The sequence below is a fragment of the Motacilla alba genome, chromosome 27 (genome assembly GCF_015832195.1).
Source record: "Motacilla alba alba isolate MOTALB_02 chromosome 27, Motacilla_alba_V1.0_pri, whole genome shotgun sequence".
Lineage (NCBI taxonomy): Eukaryota > Metazoa > Chordata > Aves > Passeriformes > Motacillidae > Motacilla > Motacilla alba.
The window spans coordinates 1,852,834-1,869,148 of record NC_052042.1 but is presented as its reverse complement, the minus strand read 5'-3'; the positions used below and the strand labels follow the sequence as shown (position 1 = coordinate 1,869,148).

At 52.1% G+C, this 16,315-nt stretch overlaps 2 protein-coding genes across 2 annotated transcripts in view; one reads left to right on the top strand and one right to left on the bottom strand.

Moving 5' to 3' along the window:
• The window catches only part of NSF (N-ethylmaleimide sensitive factor, vesicle fusing ATPase), a 75,856-nt gene extending 75,089 nt beyond the window's left edge, over window positions 1–767 (bottom strand). The window contains exon 1 of the mRNA XM_038162897.1: window positions 693–767. Coding sequence (XP_038018825.1) covers window positions 693–704 — 12 coding nt within the window. The 5' untranslated portion in view covers window positions 705–767. The remainder of the gene's footprint in view (window positions 1–692) is intronic.
• Window positions 768–3,923: 3,156 nt separating this feature from the next.
• Window positions 3,924–16,315, top strand: part of MEIOC (meiosis specific with coiled-coil domain) — a 39,585-nt gene continuing 27,193 nt past the window's right edge. Inside the window, exons 1-6 of the mRNA XM_038162808.1 lie at window positions 3,924–3,929; window positions 5,807–5,932; window positions 10,448–10,605; window positions 10,735–10,839; window positions 12,199–14,038; window positions 15,922–16,056. Coding sequence (XP_038018736.1) covers window positions 3,924–3,929; window positions 5,807–5,932; window positions 10,448–10,605; window positions 10,735–10,839; window positions 12,199–14,038; window positions 15,922–16,056 — 2,370 coding nt within the window. The remainder of the gene's footprint in view (window positions 3,930–5,806; window positions 5,933–10,447; window positions 10,606–10,734; window positions 10,840–12,198; window positions 14,039–15,921; window positions 16,057–16,315) is intronic.

Genomic DNA, 16,315 nt, shown 5'->3' with positions numbered 1-16,315 from the left:
ACACCCCCGGGCTTCGCTGCACCCTCAGGGGACCCCACAACCCTGCCCCCCACCCCTGAGAGAGCTCTACGCTCATCCCACAGCACCAAGGGGTCACCACAGCCTCTGCGCATCCCCAAGAAACCCCAAAATCCAGCTCTGCACCCCACAAGGCCACTGCAGCCTCACGGCACCTCAGGGAACCCTAAACGCTGCCTCACAGCCACATGGAGAGGGGTCACCCTGATCCTCAGGGAACCCGCAGTCCTGCCCCACACCCCACATTGCCAAGGGGGCATCCAGGTCCCACAGCAGCCCTGGGGGACCCTGAAATCCTGCCCCACAGGGAAATGGCTCACCCCTGCCCCGCTCCTGAAGGAACCCCAGTCGTGTCCCACATGCCACATCACCAGGAGGCCACCTCAGCCTCCCGCAATCCCCGGGGAACACCGGGACAGGGGTCACCCCCCAGCCCCCCACACTACCGGGGGGTCTCCACAGCCTCACAGGACCGTCAGCAGCCCCCACACCGCCGGCGGAGAGGGGGTCACCACTGCCTCACAGCGCTTCCGGGAGACCCCCGAGGGCTGACCAGCCTCCTGGCAGCGGGGCTGCGGGAAGCTCGCAAAGCCGCGGTGGCGCAGGGAGGAGCAGGAGCGGAGGAGGGGGCAGGGGATGGGCGATAGCGGCCGGTCCGCGTCCCCCCCACTTACCCGCCCCGCCATGTTGCCGCAGCGCCGACCGACAGGCCCTCCCCGCGGCCGCCAGGGGGCGGCGCAGCGCAGGCGCCGCGGCGCGCCGGGGCGGGGCCTCGAGGGCGGGGCGGCCACGCCCCCTGCGCGATTTCGCTTTTCTATTGGTCGGTCTGCCCGCCGCTCAAGGCACTGAGGGGTGCGTCACGGAACGCCCCGCCCATCGGCCTGGCGGTGAGGGGCAGGACGTTCTGCTGTCAGTCATGGGGAGAGCTGTGGGGATTGGTCGGTGCGGCGGGGTGGGCGGGGCCGAGGGCTCCGGCCGGTCCCGGTATCGCCGGCGGTCCGCGGGGCGGTCCCGGTCCCGGTCCATAGCGGGGTGGGCCGAGGGCTCCGGCCGGTCCCGGGATCGCCGGTGGTCCGCGGGGCTGCTCCCGGTCTCGGTCTCGGTCCCGGTCCATAGCGGGTGGGCCGAGGGCTCCGGCCAGTCCCGGTATCGCCGGCGGTCCGCGGGGCCGGTCCCGGTCCCGGTCCATAGCGGGGTGGGCCGAGGGCTCCGGCCGGTCCCGGTATTAATACATATTAATTTGTAGGGAATAGCTGAGAGGGACAGTGAGGCGGTGGCCGTGCTTCCCCACTTTGCACCATTTCAAAAGGGGCAGAAAAATAAAAGCAAAGTTCCCGCGAACCAAGCACAAAGATCACACTGACTCCTCTGCAGATCCAGGACTAAGGGAGACCACAGCCCACACCGGGCTGCTCCTGAGCCAGCCCCAAATCCCTGCCCCACATCCCTGCCCCACAGCCCTTCCCTGGGGCAGGGGTTTGGGACACAGCCTGGAGCCAAGACCTTCACTGATGGCCCCCTCACCTCCTGGAGTGAATCCTCTGCCTTCCAGCAGGCAGAACATCGGTGGCCGCCCTCCCTGGGTGGGTTTAGGAAAGGGCTGGGCAGACCTGGCTGCCCTCCCCACGATCCTGCGGGCTGGCAGCCCACGCTGAGGAAGCGAGACGTGTATGGCAGCAAAAAGAGCAAGATTGACAAAATAACATCTGCTTCTGTGGGCACTTACTGCCCTGAGTGGCAGCAAAAATGCAGTCTCCCGGCGCCTTAAAAACAGTTTGAGGAGTGCAAAACAAAGTATCTTTAGAAGTGAAGACAAGTTGGGTGTGGCTTCAGGGCTTGCGAGCTTTTCTTCGTCATTTTCTGTGAGAACAGCCGCAGTCAGGCGCTGGCAGAGTATCTAAAGCAGCAGCAACAATGAAAAGTATAAACCAACACAGGCTGTGACCCCCTGCTTGTCCCAGCTGCCCTGCCACCAGCTCCCCCGTGGCTTCTCTGCCAGCCAAGCAGCCCTGGGGCGCTGGGACTCCTCAGCAGGGCACAGGCACTTGGGGACAGCTGTGTCACCGGTGAGGAGTGACAGAGGGCTGCTCTTGCTCCTGTCAGAGATGAGCAGGACTGAGGAGATAGAGAGCACCTGGTCAGGGCTGCCATGGATGGGCTGTCCGACCATCCAGGAGCCCCTCTGGGAGTCACTGTCACCACCTGAGCTGGCAGCAGAGCCCCTTCGCAGCGCCACGCTGACAGAGCCGCGCCAGGCTTCCCTCTGCCAGGTCACCTAACCTTGGTGCGATAATTAAATAGCAAAATAAGACCTCAAACTGAGGAAATGCTTGGCTTTGATGCCCTTACAGGTGTGTGCAGAGTCTGGGGTCCCCAGCTCCGGCTGTGTCCTGGGTGGCAGTCCCCTGGCTGGGCCACAGGTCCCCGGGACCCTTGTGCTTGGCGAGAGGGGACAGCGGCTGAGGGACGGGAACGGGGCGCCAGGGTCAGGGGGTGACTGACAGGGCCTGGGACAATGATGGGGTGTGAGGGGGGGTGACAAAGTCTGGGGGGGTGACAGGCTCAGGGGTGACAGGCTCCGGGGATGGGGTGACAAGCTTGGGGTGGGGGTGTGACGGGGTCGGGGTGGGTAACAGGGTCAGGGGGGTGACAGGGCTCGAGGATGACAGGTCAGGGTGGAGTGGAGGGGTGACAGGACCTCGGGGTGACAGAGCCCAGAGGGGGTGACAGAGCCCGGAGGTGACAGGAACCAGGGGTGACAGTGCTGGGGGGGGGACAGGGCCCAGGGGTGACAGGAACAGGAAGGTGACAGGGCCCGGGGCGGGCAGGGCCCGGAGGTGACAGGCTCGGGAAGGTGACAGGCTCAGAGGGTCACAGGGACAGGAGGTGACAGGCTCGGGAGGGTCACAGGGACAGGGGGTGACAGGCTCGGGAGGGTGACAGGCTCGGAGGGTGTCAGGGACAGGGGTGACAGGCTCGGGAGGGTCACAGGGACAGGGGGTGACAGGCTCAGGAAGGTGACAGGCTCAGAGGGTCACAGGGACAGGAGGTGACAGGCTCGGGAGGGTGACAGGCTCAGAGGGTCACAGGGACAGGGGGTGACAGGCTCGGGAGGGTGACAGGCTCAGAGGGTCACAGGGACAGGGGGTGACAGGCTCGGGAGGGTGACAGGCTCGGAGGGTCACAGGGACAGGGGGTGACAGGCTCGGGAGGGTCACAGGGTCAGGGGGTGACAGGCTCGGAGGGTCACAGGGACAGGGGGTGACAGGCTCGGAGGGTGACAGGCTCGGGAAAGTGACAGGCTCGGAGGGTCACAGGGACAGGAGGTGACAGGCTCGGGATGGTGACAGGGACAGGAGGTGACAGGCTCGGAGGGTCACAGGGGGTGACAGGCTCGGAGGGTCACAGGGCCCGGGTGTGACAGGCTCGGAGGGTCACAGGGACGGGGGTGACAGGCTCGGAGGGTCACAGAGGGTGACAGGCTCGGAGGGTCACAGGGGGTGACAGGCTCGGGAGGGTCACAGGGGGTGACAGGCTCGGAGGGTCACAGGGACAGGGGGCGCTCGGGGCGCTGTCTCCGGGCGAGCGGCGCCTCCGCGGCCGCTCATTGGCGGGCGGCACGAGCGAGCTGTTTTTCCATTGGCTGCGCGCCGGCGGGCGGGGCCAATCGCGGCGCAGCGCTTCGCTCGCCGGGCGGCTGTCGCCGCATGGCCAACAGAGCCGCTCACGTTGCGCGGGGAGGCGCGAGGCGGCCGCGCGGGCGCTGATTGGCCGAGCGCCCCCCGGCGCCGGCCAATGGGCGGGGGCGCGCGGGGTGGGGCGGCCGTTGGGCCGGCGCGAGGACAACGGCCGGAACTCGCCTCAGGCCGCCCCGCGCGGGCCCGCGCCGAGACCGGCCCGGAGCCATGGAGGTGAGGGACGGGAGCGGGACGGGGACCGAGATGGGGAGAGGGTTCGCTGTGCGCGAACGCACCCGGCGGGTCGCCGCGGCTGTCTTGGGCTTGACCCCCTGGGCGCTGGGAGGGCACCGAGGCCCGAGCCCGGCGGGTGTCCGAGCCCTGCTGCCCCCTCCGGCATCCGGCCTTCTCCCGTGTGGGAGCAGGTGTGAGACACGGAGCTCGGGGCTGTGGGGAACGTACCCCTCAGCATCCTGAAAAACACCTGTTTGTGGAAGAAGGAAGAAAGTGTGGGTATGGGGGTGTCTTAGGGCTGCTTCTGGCCCTACAAGTTTGCCCTTGTTCTGTGGGATCGCAGTGTCAGGTGAATGGCAATCTCTGAGGAGAAAACATGGCACAGTAAGCTCAGGACATAGAGCCGAGCTCTACAATAACTTGGTATGCTCACTTATTTGGAAAATGTGCCAGAAAAATACCAGGGCTTAACAGTGGTGTGAGCTACAATGAAGATCACTTGGGAGCTGCAGAAAGATGTGTTTCTAGAGAGCAGAACTCAGAGTCAGAACCCTGACTCTGGGAAACTTTGACTTTTCTGAATTTATTAATCATTCCAAATGAGCTGCTATGGTAATATGCCAATAACTTCACTTTTTTATTTGTTGGCTAGAGGGGGTTTTAGCCAGCCAGTTTGGCTTTTCCTTGCATGCCTCACCCCTGGGAGAAGAGAAGAGCCCTCAGCTTTTGGTTGTTCTCATTCCTTGCTCCTGCTGGCCTGTGGTTTCTGGCACTTGGAGGGGTGTCCCTCTAGTTGGAGTTGTTTCTCCCATAGTTACAGGACGGAGCAGATTTCCACCACAGCTCTCAGAACGTGTATTGTAGGAAATTTCCAGCTCCTGACAACTGGAAATGCACATCCATGCCATCATGTAACTTAAACAGTGTTTGGGAGAAGTGGTGGAAGGGCCAGAGGTGTCCAGGAATGTGTGAAGGCTGAATAACTCCCCTGCTGCTGTGGGAGGAAGGGTTCCCTGCCCATGGCAGGGGTTGGAACTGGATGAGCTTTAAGTTAACATTGGTATAAAACCCATAACTTCAGCTCTGTTTATAATTGTGTGTCTGCGTGTAATTATGACTGTGTGTACTGATGTCCCTGTCCCCGCAGCCCCTCACGCCATTCTGTGTGTTCTGATGTCCCTGTCCTTTCCCTGTCCCCGCAGCCCCTCATGCCATTCTGTGTTCTGATGTCCCTGTCCTTTCCCTGTCCCCACAGCCCCTCATGCCGTTCTGTGTGTTCTGATGTCCCTGTCCTTTCCCTGTCCCCGCAGCCCCTCATGCCGTTCTGTGTGTTCTGATGTCCCTGTCCCCACAGCCCCTCATGCCATGCTGTGTTCTGATGTCCCTGTCCTTTCCCTGTCCCCGCAGCCCCTCATGCCATTCTGTGTTCTGATGTCCCTGTCCTTTCCATGTCCCTGCAGCCCCTCACGCCGTTCTGTGTGTTCTGATGTCCCTGTCCCTTCCCTGTCCCCACAGCCCCTCATGCCGTTCTGTGTGTTCTGATGTCCCTGTCCCCGCAGCCCCTCATGCCGTTCTGTGTGTTCTGATGTCCCTGTCCTTCCCCTGTCCCCACAGCCCCTCATGCCGTTCTGTTCTGATGTCCCTGTCCTTCCCCTGTCCCCACAGCCCCTCATGCCGTTCTGTTCTGATGTCCCTGTCCTTTCCCTGTCCCCGCAGCCCCTCACGCCATTCCGTGTGTTCTGATGTCCCTGTCCTTTCCCTGTCCCCGCAGCCCCTCACACCGTTCTGTGTTCTGATGTCCCTGTCCTTTCCCTGTCCCCGCAGCCCCTCATGCCATGCTGTGTTCTGATGTCCCTGTCCTTTCCCTGTCCCCGCAGCCCAACGTGGCGTTCCGAGGCGGCGGCCGCTGCTGGGGCAGCGCGGAAGCGGGCGGGAGGCCCTCGGATGTGTTCAGCACTGCCCTGCCGGGCTCTGCCTCGCTCTATGGCTGCTACAAATCACAGGTTCGGTTGGTTATTGATTGTTTTTATAGCTCTCCAAGAGTTTGGGTTGCTTGTGAACAAAACGGTCGGAAGACGTTTCTAAAGTGTTCGCTTACGCTGGTGAACGTAAATCACAGTGTTTGATGTAACTGCAGTAAATCTTCATTGTTGTAACTTTCATCAGAGGGGACGGTGGCTTTTCTAAAGCAGTCACTGATGAAGCTGTAGGGGATGTTTGTTGAAATGGTATTTCACCATTGTTGTGGTGAAATGTTCATGTTAATGGCATAAACAATTGTAGGCAGAGTGAGGAGCAAACAGCTCTTCTAGGAAAACTGCAAAGTGGGTAAGAAGGAGAGCCTTAGCTATTGCCTCAGATATTTCTGTAGTCCAAGAGTTTGTATGAGCCAGTTCTTAGTCTGATCAACAGAAAGTGCCAGGGCAGTTAATATGTCAGCTCTCTCTTGGAAGTTTTGCCTTTCGTAGCCTTACACTTTCGCTGAGGTAAAAGACTCAAATGAAAATTCATTCCCAGTACCTTCGAGACCAGGATTGCTGCTTCTTCATCCAGGACTTGTTATTTTGTCAGACTACTCTGCTCCACAAAGGAGTGTATTGTGAGTCTTTAACCCTGCAAAAACACCGTTTGTTGTTTGTACTCAGTAAGTACAGACACTTACTGAGAGTTAAGAAGGCCTATCGTGTCTCAACCAAACAGATTAGATAAAGATAAAGATGTTCCTCTTCACTTCATCAGGATATAGTGCCTTTCCTCAAGAAATCAATCGGCTGTAAGTTTATTTCAGTACCTTAACACTCTGTAATGATGGGGAGAAAGGGGGTCTAGTTCCTAACTCCTGGCAGGGATCAACCAGTAGAAAGTGGAGCAGAAGTTTTAGGCTAACATTGTTGCTGGTTTTAAGAACTCTCTAAGCGTAGAGGAAGGGTCAGGTTGAGAAAGGAGACGTTGTTTATTCTGTGCCTGGGGAAGTTTCCCACAAACCAAGCACAGCAAGGAGTGAAAAGAGAGAGAATTCAGACACTGAAGTTTGCATAAACCTGCCTGTCCAATCCACAGTTCCTGCCTAATGCAGTCGCTGAGCTTGTGCGGCCTTAAATAAGATATCCCACTTGTGGTGATCTCCCGTCTTTCTTTGCTCATTCCATTACCTGATGGATTTGTTTAGTGTCATGGTGGATAGTAAGAAAGTGTTTCTGCTATTGTTTTTAGCTGCTTTTAAGTGCCTTTGCAAATTTTTACATTGTAGCAATTTTTATACCAGCGTAAGGCTCATACCCATAGGGCTGGGTTGTATGGTTGAAATTAAGATATAGGGCTTTTCTTAGTAGTTGAAAGGAAGCTCCTGGGGGTTGAATAGTTAGAATCTCTGAGCTGGGTAAATTTAAAAACACAAAAATTAGAATGTGATTGAATTATTTATTTCTGTATCTTCACAACGAGTACTAAAGCATACCCACCTTTCACTCATGTATCTGAGTGTCATTTTTGTATTAATCACTGGTGGAATTTCAAAATTACAGCTGTTCTGTTCCATATCTAGGCAGAAATCTTGAATTTCAATTGTATTTCCTTCAGCTGCTGTCCATGTGCTGTACAGGTGCTGGCACCTGTGCTTTGTCATCTGTTTCTTTCTGAATGGGTCCATGCTCTGTGTCCTGTTGGATGCCTTGTGCTTCCATTATTGAACAGGTCTAGAGCAATAATAGCATGAATACTATATACTAAAGTTTTAAGTATAGTCAATGTTAAATAGTATTTGTTGTTTCCCTGCTTCCTTAATGACATGCAGGCTGATTTCCCAGATTTGAGGTGCTTTGGGAGGTGTTAATGGTCTGGGGTTTCCTTTGACCCTTACTTGTATCCTGTGGCTTTCTGCTACTGCTTTATCTCCTATACCTCAGCAATGATATTACCTTCATCCTCCTTATGCATCAAAGGAAATTTTAGAGAATGTGTGTTGTCAGATTCCCATCTAGTTGTAACATTAATTAATAATTTAATTCTCTTCCATCCTCCTTAAACCATTGTACAATTGGTTTCCTGTTGCCATCTTTGGCTGGACAAGAAAACAAAAGGATTACATATGTAAGTTTCATATTCAAAAAGGTCGAGGCAATTCAAGGAAACATTTCACAGTAAGAATCCTAACCAGTGTAAAATTTTACCAACATTATAGCAAGTTTGACATCTGGCACTGTCTTTGCAGTCCTGGTCTGTGCAGTTGTGTTTGTCTGAAATAATGAGTGCAGTTGGAATTGCTACTACCCCTTGAGGGCATTCAAGCTCTGTGTAAGACAGGCCTTCTTCCCAGGCACAGTTCCTGAAGTTACTTTTTAACTTGCTTAGTCCCAAAGGTCCAGAGGAGATGGTTTCTCACTCACCTGGTCCTGTAGTTTTCTTCAGTCCTGAATGGTGCTTCCGCAGCTCTAGTCCTTGAAGTTTCACAGCTCTGCGTGTTGTGAAATAAACCTGGTGTGGTCCTTTCCTGTGTTCCTTTGGTGCCTCATTGTTCCATGGCCTCAGACCCAGTCTCCCACCTGGATGTCGTGAACAGGAAGGTCCAGATCAATTAGATTTCTGCAGTGAAAGTACTTGTTGATAGAGGACAAAACTCTCCTTGGGGACATAACGTAATTACACAAGTGTTCTTGGCCCAGATATTCACAGAATGTGGTTTGGAAGAGACCACCTGATAAGGTCTCCTGTACAGATTTCAAAAGGACTGAGTTTATCTCTAGGTCTAGGTGTTATTCTGACCCTCAGTAGTGCTGGTGGCAGCATCCGAGGCCTCTTTGTTTTGTCCTGTGTTCCTTCTATGATACATGGAGGTTTTGATGGCAGGGCCAGCTGGGTTGGTGTAGCCTCGGGTATTCACTGGCCAGGTGGCCTTCACTAAATGTAGAATCCAATGTTTGAAGGTCCCACCAGCCCCTGTTTCCAGTGTGGTTTTTAACAGTCCACTGCACTGTCCGTCTTCCCCAGAGCCTGGTGCTCCCTACCCAGTCCAGCAAATGCTTGGATAAGATTTGTTGCCAGCCTGCTCTGGACAGATCTGTTGTTAACCCAACCCTTTGTGTCTCAACGTTTGTTGGGTGCCAGTTAAGGCTGTCCTGGTTTGGGAATGGCACCTCCCAGCTCAGTTCTCCCCCTGAGACTCTCCAAACCACACGCTGATCTCCCCTCCCTGCTGTGGCACAGTGGAGAGGAGAACTGGAGGCACAAAAGGCAAAGATCACAGGCTGAGCTAAGAACAGTTTACTGGGAGCAGCCGTGAGAGAAGAACAGGGAAGGTAACAGCACCAGCACTCACGGAGAGGGTACAGGGAAGCATTCACATGGAATGGTTTCCAGTAATACTGGGCAGGCTCCCTCCCCGCTTCTCCCTGGGAAAGAGCCCCTTTCCCCCACCCCAGGCAATGAGGTTGGGTGGTACAGAGTAACTTCTGGGTCCCCTTTCCACTGCTGCAAAAATTAACCCCGTCCTGGCCAGAACCGGGACAGTTTGCTGACACACCTATAGGTATCGTGTGCCTAGGAACGATCTCTCTCAGTAGTACCTCACCTAACTGCTCAGCCTGATTGGTTGGGCAGGGAAAAGCTTCAGGCCCCCAGGAAATGCATCAGCTGTTACCAAGAAGCATTGATACCCGTTCTGCCATGGCAATGAGAGAAGTCTATTCCCCAATAACCTCCCGGTGTGTTCCTTTTTTGGCTTGTCCTGGAGGAGGCTGCTGTTGGATCTGTGGGTGCACAGTGTGGTTCATATTTCTTCACTAGACTTTTTGTGATGCCTCCCATTCCAGTCCCAAGAATACAGAGTTTTACATTGTTTTCCAAAGACCTTGGGCTGTTCTTAAATCCCTGTGGCAAGGTCCAGTATAATCGAGCCTTTGGCCCCATTTGTGGATTCTCCCATTCAAATGCAAACAGCTCCTGACTTTGGTGTCTGGTGGGATGGAAGAAAGCATCTCACAAGTCCAGTACCTATACTTGTTACTATGCCCATCTAGGCCTTTTGGGGGGGGGTCTCTGGGTGCTTGGGGAGGTGTCCCCTCCTCAGTTTCCAGCAAAGGTCAGCTCAGGACACAGAGAACACAAGGCTGAGTGACAAAGAAGTTGTGATGTGCAGCTCCAGCACCTTCTTCTTAAACAATTGCCAGGCAGGATGTAAAATACAAAAGCTTTCCATGAGCCTTAAGCAACACTAGTTTAGCACAGCTGAGAGCATCTGTTTGGGCTCAGAAGAGGGGTGAAAGGTGAGAATGATACCATCAGCTTCCATCTGCCACACAGAGAGCAAGGGAAGGGACAGAATTCTGCTTAAGAATCCTGAGAATTCTGCTTAAATACATTAACATGGCCTGAAGTCAGTTAGATTCCAAGTGTGTAGCTTGCTTACTTCTCATGTGCTGGTTCCTCCAACAGTGAACTCAGTTACAACCATGTACAATGACAAAATGACAGTTAGATGTGTTTCATGTTAAATAAATGCTTTTATTGTACATTAAATGCAGAATGAAGAAAATGTGGAGTTACCTCAGGCCTACAGCTCTTCCCTTTCAACATCAGAGTACTCTGCACCCATGGACCCTTCCCTTTTGTACCCCCCTTGGTCTACGTGTACAGATGACACCAAGCCACCTGCTGCTCCTCAGATTAACCTGAAGTCCAGGTAGTCATCCTTGACAGGGGGAGTGTGTGTGTGTGTTGGAGTAGATGGATTATATTTTTCTGTTTAATTTAACATAGGAAGTACAATGAATGAAGGAATTGTTTGTATTAATACACAGTTGGTTTTCAGGATTCAGCCCGAAAGGAATGATTATGGCAGTGAAACTGATTTGTATGGACTCGTGTCAAACATCTTGGAAGAACAAGACAAACCACAGCCGTGCTTTGCTGAGGGGTGAGTGAGGTGCAGGTGACAGAAAGTCCCCTCTCTGATCTCACTGTGCTCCTGAGTCAGCTCCATCTGCTGCTGGCCCTGCTCTGTGAGCCTTCTCTCCCTTCCCGTCATCTTCCAGCGTTTCACTTGGGATATTTGGAAGCTTTTCCCAAGGCACTGAGATTGCATGGCAGCTTCTGGCTCTCTGGTGTTTACAGAACTTGTTAATTGGCATTTTTTTAATAAGATCTTAACAAGTGTTGTGGACATGCTGTATTCAGATGAATCCCCTGGATGTATGCCTTGGTCTGTTTTTTTTATTTTAATCAAGACTAAATTCAGACTTTAGGTTTCTTCCTTAATTAATGTAAATTCACAGAAAAAATACACAGAGCACAGACTCCTTCACATTTGTCTGAACTGGCAAGAGAAAATTCCATGCAAAATTAATGTTTCTTCCTGTTAGTGCTACCTAAGCAATGTTTGTGTTTCTAAATGTCAGGTTTATTTTGCCTCTATTCCTGCACAGGAAGAGACAATTCCATAGTCATAACACATGAACTGAAGGGGGCAGGTCCAGCGTCCCCAAGATTCTTACAGAGCTCTCTGTCTTTTCCAGGTCTAAGAGACAAGACAGAGAGCCCAGTTCTCAGGTTCCCAAGCCAGGCACTGCTTTTCCTTTCTGTCTCCCCAAACAATTCCAGTGATTTTTCTATGAGTGCTGAGTTATGTGGCTGAAATCAGGGAAAACTTCAGAGTCAGTCTTGATATCACAAGACAACTCAGTAATTCCTTTGCTGTGGACAGGCAGGGCTGATCCAGTGCTGCCAGATCTGGCCTGCAGTGGCTTCCAGGAACATTTTCCCTTTACTAAGTCTGTTTACAGTTCACCTTGGCAGTCAGGGATTGATGGTCCTGTGTTCATTCATGCTGGTCAGTGGAAAGAAATGAGGTGTGCTGGGATGCTCTGGCTTTACCTGCAGGAAGCAGTGCATAAGGGAGTGAGAGAGAAGCTTTTTCTGTGGAGTGCTGGGGCATGGGTTTGGAAGACTGAGGGCAGTCTGGGTGCCTGAACTTGGTGCTGAGCCAGGAGTATTTTGGTGATGATGGACAGGACTGACAGACCAGGGTTTGATGTGTACAGATCCCTTGCAGCTTGAAGGCCTGTCCACACCTCCTGAGATGTGGTGGTGTGTTTAGACAAGCTGGATATGGGAAACTGAGGATGACAGGACTGGGTAGAAGTTGAAGTCAGACATCTTGAAATCATTTGAAAGAATTGATTTGGGAATAATTAGTTTCTTAAACCTTGTTGTGTGTTTGGGAATGAAGAGCAGCAGCACAGATCAGCGCCTAACCATGTGTTTCTTGTTTTTCAAGGAGTTGCCCTCCTGCCCTGAAGTCAGTGTGGCCAGTGAACACGAGCAGAATGGAGCACCATGACCTGTTGCCAGAAGCCAGGAGGGCAGTTGTTGGAGCAGTGCCCCAGCAGGGTTTCTATGGCACCGAGTCCCTCCCTGCTGCTGACAAGCAGTTCCTGCAGAGTCCCGCTCTGGTGGCGCAGCAGAAAGCAGACGATTGTTACCGCGGCTTTGCCGGCGTGGACCTGGAAGAGCAGAGCTTGTACTCTGCCAGGAGTGATCGTGCCAATGGCTGCAGCTTGCAGGCTAATGAGAGTGTGAAGACAACACCTGTATACCAGAACTACCCCTACCTGAAAAACACCTTTGCAGCCCAGGCTGGGTACTCGGAAGCAATCAAAGACTCGGGAGCTGATGCTTATTCCTATGGAAGGGAGAAGGTGTGTCCCAAAGGAGCAGATGCACAGGTGCACCCAAAGCGGGCAGAAACGTTCCTTCCACAGTGTCACAGATACAATGAGAACACAGATTTTACCAGATACACTGAATATTCTCATGCTGGTAAAGCAAAGCCCAACAAGGGCACCAGTTGTAGCCTCCAAGAAAATAGAAAGCTGGTAAATGGAACCCCTGAGGCACCATCTCTGGATGCAGAGCCCTATGCTAAATTATTTCAAGTTAAATCAGGAACTCAGAAAAAATTTGAAGATACAATTTCAGATCAGCATGACTTTGCCTTTCCCAAGTCTGTAGGACTTGTATCAGAAAAACAATTTGCAAGCGAATCTTCCTTCAGCACTGATTTTGGGCAAAAATTTGAATATGGACTAAAATCTTTTGCAGCTTGTCCAGGGAATAATGGTGTGGAAAAGCAGCAGTTTTCCAAGGCCGATCTTCAGAATCCTGAATTCTATAAATCACTCCCGCTGTTGCCCAGTGCAGCAGTCCCCTCAGCAGGCTCTAGTGCCAGGCCAGGGTGGATGAACATCCAAACCAAACCCACGGCCTCTGGCCCCTTCCAGAATCCAAACCCTTTGTTGAAACTGAATAATCAGTCACCTCCATTTCCAAAAAGCTCTCGTCATTCTAATGATGTTTTTCAGTTGCCATCTTCAAATTTGCCTTTAAATAGTAATTTACTTCACAAGTACTGTCAAGACAACCCATTCCTCTCCAGCCTTGACTTCGGCTACAGCACTGCAGAGCGAGCTCGGGCAGCTGCGTGCATGGAAGCCCTGGTTAGGGGTGGGGAAGAGAACCTCATCGAGTACCTCAGCGAGAAGAAGTTGAAGCAGCCAAATGGATTCTGTGACAGTTACTTGGCTCAGCAGTTGGGGATCATTGACAATCTGAACAATAAGCGTTTCCAGCTGAAGCCGCAGAGCGAGCACTGTGATCTGGAAGGGCAGAACCAGGTGGATGGGGTGTTTCAGGACATGTACCAGGAGTTACTGGAGTCTCAGGGGCAGCTGCATCTCGGGGCAGGGAACGGGGACACCGGTGCCATTGCTGCTGGGAGCTGCCTGCAGGCTCCAGGCATTCCCAACTGCGTGGTGGGTGACTTCAGGCGGAACCGGCAGCTGGGCCCCAGCACCTTCCCCATGAGATCTGCTCACCTCTTGGGCCGGTCTGTGGTGCCTCTGGTGGAGCCTCACACCTTGTTCTCCCAGGACGACCTCAAACGCCTCTACCCGTGCTTCACAGAGAAGATGTACGGTGACAATGCCCTTTCTGGTTTTGTGTCAGCATTTGGATTTCAAAAGCAAGTTAAAAGTCGCAGTGGGCCTGCCAGCGAGCTGCATGTGAGACTGGAAGAGTGTTACGAGCAGTGGAGAGCGCTGGAGAAAGAAAGAAAGAAGGTAAGAAAACCAAACCAGAATAACATCACAGATTTGATGTAGATCTCATCCTGCTCAGTGCAGTCACAGATCATGGCTAGTTCTGCTGTGAGAAGTTGAAATGCTTGATGGGACTTTAAAGTTACAAGTTTGTTTTGGGACAGAAAGTGAAAGGTATGGAGATTTGTGGCCTGGCTGGAAGCATAGCTAATGTTGTATGGAATGTTGCACTAAAAGCAGGAATTCAGGGGCTTTTCCAGTCCCAGGGCTGGGGAAGATGTGTTCAGGAGGAACCTTTTTTGTTAATACAATAAATACAGTGCCTCTGGAACTTTGAAAGCAAATCCAGTAAATATGTTTTGAATGGAAACTAAACTTTCGTTCTTTCAATTCCATTTTTTAGAAGCTATACTGAATTCCTACCTCCTGTTTCCCTGAAGGTTTAAACCTAAGGTGTATTTGAAGGGGTTCTTGGTTTGTTTTGTTTTTTTTTTTCCCGAAACAGAGGCTGAGGGAAGGGTCATTTAATTAAAACCCTTACAATAAAAGGCTCAGGTAGTGCTGTGTGGAGCCCTGGTAAAAGCAGTTGCCTTTTTTGGTCTGTAGGAAAACCTGTCTTCATTTCACCAGCTGAGATGAGGTTTGAATTTCAATACCTGGGCTTGTCTGTGGGGGAAGCTGGGCCAAATGTCACCTGGCACTATTGGAGTTCCCCTGTGCCAGCCCCTACAAAGAAACCAATTCCAAGAAGATGTAACGTGGGGATTTTTTTGGTGGTGTTTCCTGACAAAAGCCAGTAGTTGCTTTGTACAGAGGAAGCTTCAGGAGGGGGAGATGGTGTCTGGGGTGCAAGAGAGAAAAAGCTGGCATGTGCACGGCCAGGAGCCGTGGTGGGAGAAATTCAGCTTTATCACAGAATCCCAGAATGGTTTGGGTTGGGAGGGACCTTAAAGCTCCCTCAGTGCCACCCCCTGCCATGGGCAGGACACCTCCCGCTATCCCAGGCTGCTCCAAACTCCATCCAACCTGGCATTGAACACTTCCAGGGATGGGGCAGCCACAGCTGCTCTAGAAAACTTGTGCCAGGGCACTCCACCCTCACAGGGAACAGTTTATCTCTGATATCTAGTCTAAAGCTGCTCCCTCTGTGTGAAGCCATTCCCCCTTGTCTTGGCACTTCATGCTCTTGTTGATAGTGGACCATTTATGAAACCATCCCAAGAATTGCAATTTTAAATCAGTTTTAGGTAATCCTACATTGTTATGGGTGTTTTAGAGTCACCTAACAAGGGGATGAAAGAGATGGAAACTTAGAATCTTGCCAATAATTTTCAAAATAGTTTTCTGATGGTTAAATAAAATATAGAATCCTGGAGTGGTTTGGTTTGGAGGGGACCTTAAAAACCATCCAGCTCCACCCACCTGCCAAAGGCAGGAACACCTTCCACTGGACCAGGGTGCTTAGGAAAAAATCTTTCTGTAGTTTAATCTGTACAAAAATGAGGTTAATTGCTGACTGAAACAGTTCTATTTTAATTTTATGTGTGAGATCCACATCTGTTTGGTCATTTTTTTTCCCTGTAATTCTGACTTGCCTCCATTTTATTTCCAGGCAAAACCAGTACAGGCTGTAGTCAGAGTGAGCAGACATAGCACTGCTGGAACACGGTGTGCTGGCACGATTGCTTTAGTTGAACTGCTTTGAGTAAAGCAGTTGTTCACTTAAAGCAGGTGATTGTCTCACCAGAGGGTTAAATCCCAAATGCCTGAATCCTCATTGTCTCCTTTAAAAATCTCCAAAACCCTGATGGGAAGAAATTGAACCCAATATTTTTTCTTGTTTCTGTAATGAAGCACACTCTGCATGTACATTCTGAGGGAGTTGTTCTTTTGTTTTCCTGCAGACTGAATCAGCTCTTGCTAAGAATTTCCAAGGGAAGAAGGTTTCCAGTACTAACAACATTCCAATTCCAAGGCTGACATCAAATCCATCAAGGGTTGATCGCTTAATTGTGGATCAGCTACGGGAACAAGCCAGAGTGAGTTGTAGGACTAAAAAAAATCTATTGAGCTTATCCCACAGAACTTAGAGTACAGTGTGAGATAGGTAAGATGATCAGAGCAGCTTTTCCCAAAATAGCTTTGTTCTTCATTGCTGTGCAGGGAACAGCATTTCAGCAGTCCCTGTGAGAGCTTCTGCAGCTCCAGGGTGCTGTTTCCAAGGAACCACAGAGGGGCTGAGGCTCATGTGTCAGGAGGATGTGGTTCCCGGTGCAGGAGCATGCTCGTGGTGCAGCA